Source organism: Mytilus californianus, unplaced genomic scaffold, assembly GCF_021869535.1.
Source record: "Mytilus californianus isolate M0D057914Y unplaced genomic scaffold, xbMytCali1.0.p SCAF_5, whole genome shotgun sequence".
NCBI classification, from domain to species: domain Eukaryota; kingdom Metazoa; phylum Mollusca; class Bivalvia; order Mytilida; family Mytilidae; genus Mytilus; species Mytilus californianus.
Genome location: NW_026262701.1, coordinates 115,387,598 through 115,400,857, shown reverse-complemented (window position 1 = coordinate 115,400,857; position 13,260 = coordinate 115,387,598). Strand labels below are relative to the sequence as shown.

The 13,260-nt window shown below is 33.0% G+C and overlaps 1 protein-coding gene across 2 annotated transcripts; it reads left to right on the top strand.

Moving 5' to 3' along the window:
• Positions 1 to 1,091: 1,091 nt before the first annotated feature.
• Positions 1,092 to 12,686, top strand: LOC127700735 (uncharacterized). 2 transcript variants are annotated; one of them, XM_052204379.1, is made up of 6 exons: positions 1,092 to 1,221; positions 1,892 to 4,243; positions 4,518 to 4,698; positions 7,972 to 8,285; positions 9,171 to 9,560; positions 10,677 to 12,686. In XM_052204379.1, exons 2-6 carry the CDS (start codon positions 1,915 to 1,917, stop codon positions 12,626 to 12,628), a joined length of 5,166 nt encoding a protein of 1,721 aa, XP_052060339.1. In that variant the 5' UTR covers positions 1,092 to 1,221; positions 1,892 to 1,914; the 3' UTR covers positions 12,629 to 12,686. The 2 variants fall into 2 exon arrangements, with proteins under 2 accessions (XP_052060339.1, XP_052060340.1); XM_052204380.1 differs by having other exon boundaries at positions 1,092 to 1,343.
• Positions 12,687 to 13,260: the final 574 nt, after the last annotated feature.

Sequence of the window (13,260 nt, the reverse complement as noted above, 5' to 3'; positions counted from 1 at the left end):
TTGTTAACGTCTGTGTCATTTGGTCTCTGGACAGACTTGTCTCATGGCAATCATACCACATCTTTTTTTTTTATATTTGACTGATTTATTAGTCATATGATCCTTCAAATTTAACATAAAAGATGAATATGTTTTATATACTACGTACTTGAGTGGCTAGTTTTATCATAAAATACCTTTACACAGAATTTCGTTTTAAAGAAAATCCTTTATTTTATCAAAATTTTCAGAAATGTACTGCTGTGTGAAGTATTGTCTTCCCGTACTCATATTCAGAGACAGCTTTTCCGTTTGCGACGACCTTAACCATGATACCTCTCGATAGAAATTCGGCAATCCAACAGCGCAAGTGCGAAGGCAAAAATCGCGATGAAGAAAAAGTAAACAAATCTAAAGTGGAAGGATGAAAGTATTAACCGATTCTGAACAAAAATTCTAATACAGCAAATTATTTAACAACTGTTATGCCAAAATTAAATTAACAAACGGGAACGCAAGGAAAATATAGAAAGAAATAACAAATAATCATCTCACTTATTGTTCACGTGCTCCATGCTTCTGTGTTGATTGATTATCAAGGCCACAATTTGGTAAACTTTGCCACCAAGACCTGCAAGTAAATTAGTAGTCAAAGTTTTCTTTCAACAATCACCGAATGAAATACGATTTCTCGATTATACGTTATGGATTCTTACTAAATGTTAAAAAAAAACGTGCCTAAAGGATTAAGTTTATTATATATGCATGCATTGGTTCAATAATTTCCTTAACATTATAATCACCAAATTCTCGGTAAATATTACTTTAAAGAGTAGGGTCTCGCATATATATAAAAGATACATAGGTTATAACATATGCGTATGATATACGTATATAAGGCAAGGTAATGATGTGTCGCTTCCAAAGAATAATACATAACACAGTATTACGGTATATCAACACTAGTTTACCGCGCAGAGTATATTTTTTTTCTTTGAGGCTATCTGTTGTTCATTCTTTTCATTGTTTTAATACCGGGGTTTATACTTAATCAAAATGATCACGTGATTACTTAGTTATAAATAGCACAAACAAATTTTACAGCTAAACAATTTAAACTTCCTTTTCCGTAATTGTTGACATTTAAATTAGCAAAAATGCTCTCTACATTTACGAAATGTTTACTCTTTTTATACACATAGACTAACAGAAAAAAAACGATGACACCATCTACCAAAATAGGTGAGCAGAATTTATAGCTTTTAAAAAAAAATCTAGTCTAAGTGCGGACTTTCGGTTTCAAGCAATTGGATATTCCAATGAATATGTGAATTACATTTTCATCCTTCAGGAAGACTTTGCAGGTAATATATTTATCTAAAACAGAAAATAAAGATAACTAATATATCATATCATGTCATCTTACTAAGTAAATGAATCAATCTCAGATACGACTAAAATTGTTACTGAAATTTCACTGAGGAAATCAGCTGACATTCCTTGTTTCACTTTGCAACACTAAAATGAAACAAAAATCGATTAAGGATACTGATTCAATCATCCAGTTTAGAGAAAGTCTCTACAAATTGTCATCACTACCATAAGACACTTCTTCTTAAAAACATCTCCGTAGCAAAAAATAATAATTAAAAAAGAACAACAATTTAAGCGAATTTCAAACGATTGGAAATACAGGATATGTGAACACTTAAAACATGGTATTTTACAGGACACTAGAAAAAGATAATGACATGACTCAACAATCTTCTTTATAGCAATCACTTATACTATCAATCTAATTAAAATATAGATCTCGGATTTCGTTATACTACGTTATAACGTAGTATAACGAAATATTCGTTGTTTCCAGATTCTTATATGACAGTTGAATAAGTAAGATTTTATTTTGTAGACCTGTAATAAAGAACAACAATAATGGATACCTCAGGGGGAAATAGTCCAATTGATAAAAAGAAAAAAGTTCAGTATGTTAACGATTTCCACACGGGGAAGACAAAAGTGATAGAGAAGAACGTAAACCTTGCTAGATCCCTAAACAGTTATTTTGACAACAACACGTGTTCATCGCTGGTATCAACTTCCTCAAAGGAAGATGACGATAAAGGAAGAAGTAATGAATCTCTGGATGAAACTAGTCGTCCCATATTGAATGATTCACAATCACCTGAAAGATATACAGATGGTGAAAATCTCGCCCTAGCTAGTCATGAAAACGAACTGCTCAACAATAGTCCTGACATGCATAGCAAATACAACGACAAACTTAATCATCTTCAAGAGGTAGACTTAAAATCTATTTCAAAAGAACACAATCTAGGAGCTAATTCAAAAATACACAGCAGAGAAAACACAGATGGGTATTGTGACATTCTTTGGAAGGATAGCAACGAAATAAATTCTTCAACTAATCATGATAACACTACAACAGGACAGTCTGTTATCGAACTCTCAAAACTTACAGGTCAAGAACATGAAATTATAAAAACATCTTATCCTCTATCAAACCAGGTTTCCGATCAAAACACTGTAGAAATATTTGACATCATAGAGACAGAAGATATATTAGTAAATATGAATGAGGGAGACGAACACAGAATTTATAGTACTGACAACTCCGACTTTCGGAGCCAAACAATGGATGTATTAGCACCATCTGCTGAGAATAGTAAATTTAACAGTGAAAACTCAATATCTACCAATATTACCACTGAGTTGCCATTGTGTAACAAAATAATTGATGAAAATAAAATTCGTTACCTTACAACGGAACAAACTGCGAAAGACATGATGAATTTTCCAAGTAGGGACTCGGTATTTCCGCGGCCAAAGGATCATGTAGAACATTCACTAAGCAGATATCAAAACAATGAAGTTAGACCAAAACAACTAAAAATTTCAGACGAAATCGAAACTGAGGTGAAACTGAGCAATGTAAATGTTTCCTATGAAATACCAGAGAAAAAAACAAATTCCATGAAAAGTGAAGATGAAAATTCTTCCACTAGAAGCATTGAGAGTGACAATTCCAATGGAAAACGGACAAACGAAGGCATCGGAGGTGAACTTAGTAACGGGCTAGTTGTTGCAACCAAAAATGAGATAAACGGGGGAATGAAACAGGATCACGAAGACAAAGAAGAAATATGTGGACAGCCTAAAAACCTAACATTAAATAAAGATATGAACTCAATGAATAGGAATCTTAGCGTTCAAAGGCAATCGTTGGGAAGTCAGACTATGAAAGACTGTGGTACACAAACTGATTTTGTGTATTCATCATTTAATGAAACATATAATATTTTATGTGAGAAATGTGGGAATACAATAGATATGAAAGAAATCTTACTACATCTTCTAAAATACCCATTGACATTAAAAAATGGTCATCTTTGTAATGAATCCGAAGAGGCAACTTTTGTTGATGAAAATCACGAGAGGGCGGTGGCAAAAGAAGAAAATATGCCAACATTGCAAATAAGAAATACGAGTATGGACAATAACACAACTTCTCGCCAGGGAAAAACTTGTTTGGATAAAAATACACATGACTATAATGAGACGAGTTTCAATCTGTCCGGAATGCCGTGCCAGAAAATATATGTAGGAACTGGACAAACAGCCACGAGACCACCTATTGAACATAGTGAAAACCAAGAATTAATCTTGAAAAAAAGTTTTTCACCCCAAATTACAAACAAAGCATCAGAAAAAATAGTTGAAGATAAAACAATACTAGAAAAACATCCTTTAAATGACAGAGAACATTCAAGCTTTTACGCCGGTCTTAAAGTACAACGAGCCGGAGAAGAGTTTCAAGAAGCTGTTGAAGGATTTCAAGATGTTTACACGTCATTTCCTCCTGCGATTAAGGAGGAAGAAGGATACATACAGGACCAAGATCTATCATCAAGGCATGAGTTGTATTCACCTGGTATAGAGGTGGGAAAATCAGTTATAGAACTTGTAGCAGAAGCTAACAAGCCATACGACGACACTGAGGACGACAGCGAGGAGTATGAAAGCAATGATACACAAAACCCAAGCAAGATGCTTCCGCCGAGACAAAAAGAAGAAGAACATACATATAACAACAACAATCAAGTTCTTAAAGGGTCATTTCAGACTGTTCATCAAACGAAGTCATATTATAACCCATTATATATTCAAAATCACACTAACAAGAAAGGACAGTCGTATAATAAAATATCATGTTCAAAAATGAAACCAGGAAACAAAGCGAAATGTAAGTCAACGTTTATACTTGCTCTTGTGCTTTGTTATATATATATTAACCTGTCTTGTATTTATTTTGGCAAACAAGTAAAGCACAACCCAATTTTGTACTACTAATATATGACTTCAAATGTAACGATAATTCTAAATTGTCCATTCATGATTACTTCACATGTTTATGCTATTTAATACTTTACACAATTAACTTTCATTTGTTTTATTCAAGCTACACAGCAACGTCATTTAAAATACCCTCAATTCTTTTTTTTCATTTTTTTTTACAGATAAATGTAGACATAAAAGAGACATGATGGACAAACTTTCTAGCTTTGCATACGACAATTCCTTGAATATCCATAATGTCAGTGCAGATGGAAACTGTATGTTCAGTGCAGTTGTTGACCAGCTGTGGATAAATGGAAACTTTAGATTTACACAAGATTCTCTCCGAAAAGAAGCTGTTGAGTAAGTATTTTCTTCTCGGTTATGTATTGGTTTACGAAAAACTATTTTTATTCATTATTCGGGCGTTATTGTCCATTTGACTTCCATATATTTATAGGAAAATATCTTAAAAATCCTTTTTTTCAAATCAATATTTTTTTACTTGATTATGTAAATATATGATATATACGAACTCTGACTATTAATTTATGAGTTTCGGGTCTATTTTTGAAAAATTTACACATCAGGTCTCTATATAAAAATAAGAAGATGTGGTTTGATTGCCAATGAGACAACTATCCACCAAAGTTCAAATGAAGTGGATGTAAGCAATTGTAGGCAACCGTACGGCCTTCTATGTTTATTTTATTTTTTTGAAGTATAAAATACCTGATGGAGTATAAATAGTGTAACAGCCTTCCAATCAAAACAAAAACAACATACATGTGCTTTGAATGTCTGTTTCTTTGTACCATGTGACTTTACATATTCAAAAGACCTTATCTGATTAGGAAACAAAATTGAAGTTCATGTCATGTGATTGTTTAAATTTTCTATATATGACACAGGATTCTCCATCCTCCAGTTTCTAAGTAAAACAGTACTTTATAGGCAAATGGGATAAAATTGAATAAAGCATTTTCTTTTATATTTATACCTTCATCTTTTATGTTAGTAGACATGAGTCATGACAGGGTTTCTCCACTTTGAATGTTTTAGTTTAGGGCACGGCCAAACTTTGAAGCATTACTCACATTTAATTTTAAGGCCATATATAATCTTTAGTCATCATTTTCAATTTCAGATTCACAGTCAGACTGAACGTGGATAACAATTTTTTTAATTTCCTCCTGGATAGCATCATTTTTTCAATAACTTGGTTCCATAATTTTTTTTTACATGATCACAAGATTTCAACCATTTGACACTACCACATTTTTAAAATCCTTTTTGGATGAGTGATTTTACATCATTAAGTTTGAAAGTTGAATTTTCCTGATCGATGAATCTCTTTAATCACCCCATACAAATTCAATAGGGTTCACATCACAATGATTAGGGGTAACTTGGAGTACTTTATGTTCTTTCCCATCTATTCATCTACCTTATAGACTGTGTCAATTGTCCTAGATTTAATAATTTGGTATAGCTTGAACTGCTTCGGTTTTGTAGATTTGCTGTCAAATGCGACCCCAAGTTTATTTTAAAAGTCCTTTATATCATCTTTTCTCGAATTAGATGTTGGGAGTGTTGTACCCTCAACACGGACGCTGTGTTATGATGCATTGTCCATTACTACAAAACTTTTTGACAGTAAGGCGGGAACTAACTGTTTCTCAACCCATTGTTCAAATATTTTACAATTAATGTCTGTATGGTAATGTCGTCCATCTATACTCATACTCATAAAAATAAATTGTATCCTTTTAATACTACGGGTTACAACCTGCATGTAACACAACAAATCTCTGCCCTTTTCTTGGAAGAATTTTTCTATTATATGACTCATCAGCATTGGTCCATTGATGTGATGTATTATGTTTTGTGTCAATCCATGTCTCATCTATATAACTAGATGTGAACCCTTCATCACGTTTTTTCTTACATATTGGATACGTTGATTGAAAGTGTCTTTTCTTTCAACAAGACCTTTTCTGTTTTTTATCATTTTTTTTGTATATTTGAATCCTAATCCGTGTAAGCTTGTATTTTAATAAAACAACATCATGGTCTTTCCCCAAAAGATTTTTTAGAGTTTTTTTTTTTATGTAACACATATTTTTTTTCAAAATAATTATGAACAGTAGTCTTTATCAAATCCCTGTCAAACTGATCAACTGTATCCTTTCTCACTTCAATTGTTTTATTTATTATTTCTCCTGGCCTATACAGTAACAGTAATTTGTTAATAAAACTTTCACTTATTTTTAAACATTGGGCAGTTCTTTTGTTGATTTTATTCCATAAATGAAATGAAGCTCTTCGCTTTGACTCTGCATCAAAACAATTATACGCTTTCAGAATTTTTCATTTGAAATTATTGATTGCATTGTATTTCGTTCTTTAGATTTAAGTAAGGGAGACAATTAAAAAAAATTTGAAAGATTTTTTTCAGTCGTAATGGTATTTATCATTGTTACGTTCAAAATAAGTATTTTCTTATTTTTTAAATTTGTGACTTGCTGGTTAAAAGATGTGCATTTTGCAAAGAAAGAAATGTATATTAACTTTATTTTGATCTTTTCGGAATCTCTTTGTTTTGTTATGAAAGTCACCATGCTAAAGCATGACAAGCTTGCTTATAGTCATTTATAGGTTATAGAAATATTTAATCAAACAATATTTAAATATTTAAGAATCAATAAAAGTAAAAAGATCTGGTAATAATAACTTTTATTTCCAAAATCATCTATGAATGTTTTTCTTATAAATTGATATAAACCCAATAATCAAAAATATAAAGTGTTGATCAGTTTCATTGGTGTCCACATGGTACAAAGAAATAGACATTCAAAGCAATGTATGTTGTTTTTTGTTTTAATTGGAAGGCTATTACTCTGTGTATACTTTCTCCATCAGGTATTTCAAAAAATTAAATTAAAATAGAGACCTAACGCGCAACTTTTTCAATAATAGAACCAAAATTAAGAAATTAATAGTCAGAGTTCGTATGTAACCAAAATTGTTATAATTGTACTCTTCTGATCTCCTTAAATATTATTGATGATCACCCAATGCACCACGAACAATTTCTAGCAAAAGAAAACAAGTGTTTTAAACAATACAGTAAAATTGCACTCTGATCGGCATTGTGCGCTTCATTGACTCATACCTTGTTTTATGTTTCAGTTTAGATCGTAGATGCTAATTAACCTACAATCGTATAAATTTGTGTAAAGATGCATTTTATAATATATATATATATATATATAGTAGCATTCCACAAAAAGATAGTCACTGTGACCTATTTTTTACGCTTTACTAACACATTTAATTTTACATCTTGTTTTTGTAATGCTAGGTGACCTACAAACATATTTTAACATATGTTCTGTTCATTATTAGTGATTGATTGATTGTTGGATGCTTAACGTCCAGTGGCAAATATTTCATGCATGTTCTTAGTGTATATAAGCGTTAATTTAGAAAGTGAAAAAAATCAATCTTCATCTTGATCAGTGAAATCTCTTTAACAAACCAATAAAGGGATGGACTACTTACAAGTAAAACAGACAAATAGATATTGGGAACGCTACATGCGTTATTTTCTTCATGATGTTACGTATCTTTAAGGTTTCTAAGGAAGAACCCAACCCATAGAGACGGAACCCATCTTGAATTGTTTTTGGCAACTGAATCATGGGAAGAATATTTACGAAGAATGGAAAGAAAAGGAGAGTGGGGTGACCATATGATTTTGCAAGGTGTTTCAGAAGTCACAAACTGTAGAATTATAGTCATAAATTCAGATATTGTGAAAACAGAACTTAACCCTTGGCATTCTACCTTCGACGAAGCACAGATGGATATAGTGTTGCTAGGGCACATGGGAGAATATCACTATGTTAGTCTAAGACCGAGTAATTATCAGGAAGCATGGGCAATACGTAAGTCATGGATTTAGCATATGCATATTCATTGTTTTGTACATAAATCAGGCCATTAGTTTTCTCATTTAAATTGTTTTACGTTTGTCATTTCGGACCCTTTTATAGCTGACTATACGGTATGGGTTTTGCTCATTGGTGAAGGCCGTACGGTGACCTATAGTTGTTAACTTCTATGTCATTTGGTCTTTGGTGGAGATTTGTCTCATTGGCAATCATACCACATCTTCTAATTTTTATAAATCGTAAATTGAAACCAATTCAGCAAAACATAACAATCGAAAGCATGGTGTTCTCCACCGCATCTTCTTATTTTTATATTATATATAGTTTGATCCTAACCCAGTCAATAAATAATCAAGAAAATGACCAAACCAACGATGACGGAGGGAAAAGAAAAAGCAACTCAAACGAAAATACCAGACCGAGAGGAAGAGCGAGAGATAGAGCGCGAGCGCGCGCGAGAGAGAGAGAGAGAGAGAAAGAAGGAGAGAGAATTCAGCAACTGACGTTTTCGGAGACCTGGTGTTGTTCATTTCCTTCTCCTTTGGTAAAGGATATACATTTAGATATTTAATTGCCATGACTCCTATTAACAATAAATACAAATTGTGACATTGAAGGTTTCAAACGTACGTTACAGACAAACATATGACAAAGTAAATGTTTTCACATGTTAAATCAAGTGACGGTATGTAAAATCTAAGAATTACAATATTATAATACTTTCGCAAAATTACAATATTGCATTATTGAATTACAATGCGCTGTCATCATAGGAAAATTTTCAAATTATTGTGAGAACGGAGTTTGGTTAAAGTGCTTCACAACAAAGTAGAGAAAGGCATTTACTATTCTTGTTATATGTTTTCTTTACAATTTTAGGGGCTAAGATTAAATTTCTAAACGAGATAGAAGGTCCAACAAAGGGACAGCAATCATATGAAGAGGGTTACCCTAGTCTTTTCGATATAACACCAGCAGACACTGACCCGTTGGATGAAAAAGAGAAGACTGACCATCCAGATGATAGCAACGAACTTCAAAAGCAGCCTACCGATGAGGACACTGGAAATGGATACAAACTTCCCAAAGAAAGTGAAATTGACGACCAGCCCACTAGTACTAATGAAACAACAGTTAACAAAGTCAACAACACTGCAAACAATGTCTTTGATAACGAAGTTGATTTATCCTTCATTGTTTTCCAGAATACAGACCTAATACAAAGAGGACAAAGTTTTAAAGCAACAGAAGCATTGTTTGATAAAGATGGTAAGATTATGCATCTTTTGCAGCACTGGGTCGATACCTCTGCTGGTGGACTATCAGTCCCCGAGGGTATCATCAGCTCAGTAGCCAATACTTCGGTAATGACATGATTTATAACAAACCTTTTTAAAATTGTCCGTTTCTTAATTTTGAAATTATAAAAAAAAACTAAGGTTTCAACTCCCTCAGGCAAAGTTGGCCTTTGATGGATTTGGCTATTTTTTGTGGTCCTTTTTAGTTATACAGCTCTTCAACTGTTTCGGTTCTTATACATCACTGGTTTTCAAATTTTCGGCTTTGAGTTTCCTGATGAAGGTAAATCCAGAAAAGCGATTCGGGCGCATAAAATTTATAACGTGTTGTTTGTTTTTTTGGGGGGTATTTTCATGTATATCATATAAGGCGGATATCAGCTGCAGCTTAATTAATCTTTTCATGCATATGCATTTCACACGTAAACAAAAAGAAAAAACACATGTTCTGGCGTTTATGAAAAAAAAATTGTTCGTATATAAATTTTTGGAATAATGAACTGTTTACTATCACAGTCCTGACTTGGTTCAAGCACTATACAAATAACAAAAATTGAGCTAGGATTTAAGGCTTGCTAAAACTCTCACTTGTATTACAAGTCGTTTTCGGTTTCAAATTAACTTTATTAAAATGGATAAGATGTAAACAAAATGGCACGAGAAAACAAATAATTGTAGAATGTGTCTGACACAACATTTCCTGATAGACTTTGATAATTCATAAATGCAAATGATCTTAAGCCAGGTGAATGATGTTTATGTTTTTCTTTGTTGTACAGCTTCCAGTTTATTTAATCTCGCTTTGTATATAACAGTTTGGGCATTCATAATAAAGGTTAACTCATAGATTTATTTATTTTATTTATTTATTACAAGACATTTTTAAAGCGCATTATATAATACTACAATTACTCTAAGCGCTTTACATGTTAAAACAAATATACACAAGTTCGTACAAACACGAAATTTATTTCAATATTTTTGTTCTTACGAAGTCTTAAAAACATTTTTAGAAAGTTAATCTTAAAAACATTTCTTTAATATAAAACAAATTAGCCTGTTTTGATTCATACTGATTATTTTGCAGAGGACCTCAAAAGACTGGTCATGGAAACTGATTATATCGATCCGCTGAGTGCTATCCCAATTCAACATCTATCTTTCTATTTAAGACAACTGATTGAACCAGCAGACATTTATATCGACAGTGCAGTTTCTACCGTCAATTGTAAAGTAAAATCTTCTGCAAGGAAATTGAATATCGATGTCGTAGTGTACGGATCAGTGGGCGAGGGACTGGTAGTTTATCCAGATACTTGGCATTGTTGTCATTCTATATTAAAGCCTCAAGTATTGTTTTACATGTCAAACGTTGTCAATATAGTTTATGAAAAAGAAAATGGTACAGGTCCACATTCGCTTCTAGTCAACACAGACGCCTGTTCTCCTGGATTTGTAAGACTTGCAATTCCATATCCAGAATACTTTGAGAAAAGTATAACTGTTAAAATTGATGAAACCGTCTTCTTGGATGCTTTAACTTTAGAGTTCACACTACCAATCGGTTGCCAGCGTATCCAACCGAGGCTAAAGCAAGGTATCGAGTGTCAGCAGTGGCCAGAATCGCTGACATCAGAATGGCACACGAGGAAACGACCAAGTGGATTTCCTGACACTGAAATGCTGAAGGAACTCTCCAGTAGGGCATGTTTTGTTCGCAAGTGCAGACATCACTGTAGCCTCAACCCTGACATTGAATGGCAGTTCGTATTTCCAACTGTTGAAACGGATCTTCTCCAAGATATGATGAATGACCATATGAAATATATCATGAGACTGTTTAAAATGATAGTAGAATTTCAGACTGAGTACGCCCAAAGAAGACTGAAAACAAATCACCTCAAGACTGTCATGTTATACACTTGTGAAAATCTTCCAATTTCCGTCTGGTCAAACAATGTCGGTGGCGCAATTTTATATTTGGTAGCATCACTAATGGCATATCTACATCGTCGACATCTGCCACACTATGTAATGGAGTCTGTAAATTTGATAGACAATTATTCAGATTTGGAAATAGATGATCTGCTCAGATGCTTGGAACAAATCCGTCTATTTCCGTTCATGTCATTCAATATTTTTGCAGAAGATAGCAAACTACCAAACCAATGGATAATCGACCCAATTGTCAATGATCTACATCGATTCAGAAATGATAAAGATCATTTAAAATCAGCTGAGGAAGCTTTCTGTCCAACTCTTATAGAACTCTCGAAACGATTAGTTATGTATGGAGTTCAATATTTCTGGAAAGGTTTTAAACTGACACAGAGAGCATACGATAGACTTCATGAACTTGAAAAAGAAAGGAAGATAGAAAATCCACAAACTTTTGAACAGTTTATGGAACCTTTTGTTTATGCTGTTGAAGACCCAATAAATCGTTATTTTTTCACCGATTTTGTAGACCGCAAATTAGGAACAAGTATGCTTCATAAGATGGTGGCTTCCGATCACGTTCGCTCTATGGACACAATTGTAGAAAAAGAAGTTGGTGGACATTATAACGAATTTCCCATTCCAGACGGGAGCAAACTTGATGATGTTGAATATATGGAAAGTTTTGCCAAGTATTTGATGACATTGGGCAGTAAAGAATCAGGTGCTCATTTTCTAAGATGTGGTATTACGATTGCAAGGAGTAGTCTTACATCAGAAACGATTGACACAAGTGAAATAACAGAAGAAGAAATCAAAACACAAATTACCGAAAAAAACTTGCGAACTGTGGATAATCTTAACATTGCACTGCATAGGTTGTATAATAATCTTATTGAGTGTTACAACGAAATGGATCAAACAATCATGTTTCAAGAGTTCATTCATGATTATGAAGATTTAGTGGAAACATTGGCAGTTCCCTGTTACTATAATAAACTTGCAACAACCTGGGAAGATCTTGGAAACAACGAAAAAGCTGATCTCTATCGTAGTCGATTCGAAGAATATAGACAACGTATGCAAAGTACGCGTGTCTAGTTGTACATATTTAAAGAAAAAAAGTTTTATGCACATTAAAATTGGCACTCATAAGAAATTATATTGATTGAGAAATTAAGTTAAGCAAAAATTTGTTGTTTACATCTTGACAAATATTTATTGCAGCAATTAATTTCATAGAAATTTGATGTGTGAAATATGCCTGTCCAAAATTAAAAAATAAGAAAAAAGGCGATATGGGGTATGCGTCAAAGAGACAGGAGCCCAACCACAAAAATAACAAAAAGACATTTAGAGGGCAACATACAGTCTTCAACTATAGACAGGTGTTTATATTATATGTCAAGATCTGTGAATGATTTTAAAACAAACAATCAAAGATCTGCAACTAAAACTTAATTCTCGAAATATTGATGAAAATTAAGATATGACATACGGCAAGTCATAAACAAAGAAAAAACAAAGAAATATTTTAGGAGGAATCTCGCTAGTGATCGACTCTGACCGCCGGTTTACTGAGAGAAGACAACATGTCGTCAAAGTGACTCAAACGATATTAGTCTTAGACACATGACTTTTTGTATTAGTTGTTATTGGCTTTGAACTAGCTGTCAGTAACTAGGAGTACTCTCAGATCTGTACTGAGTGTCTTTTTTGTTGTTAGGGATGAG

Excerpts from the sequence above, each read along its gene's own strand:
- LOC127700735 (XM_052204379.1), top strand. The coding sequence starts at position 1,915 with ATGGATACCTCAGGGGGAAATAGTCCAATTGATAAAAAGAAAAAAGTT. Across the intron at positions 4,699-7,971 it reads CTCCGAAAAGAAGCTGTTGA|GTTTCTAAGGAAGAACCCAA; the intron begins GTAAGTATTTTC and ends CGTATCTTTAAG. Across the intron at positions 9,561-10,676 it reads AGCATTGTTTGATAAAGATG|AGGACCTCAAAAGACTGGTC; the intron begins GTAAGATTATGC and ends ATTATTTTGCAG.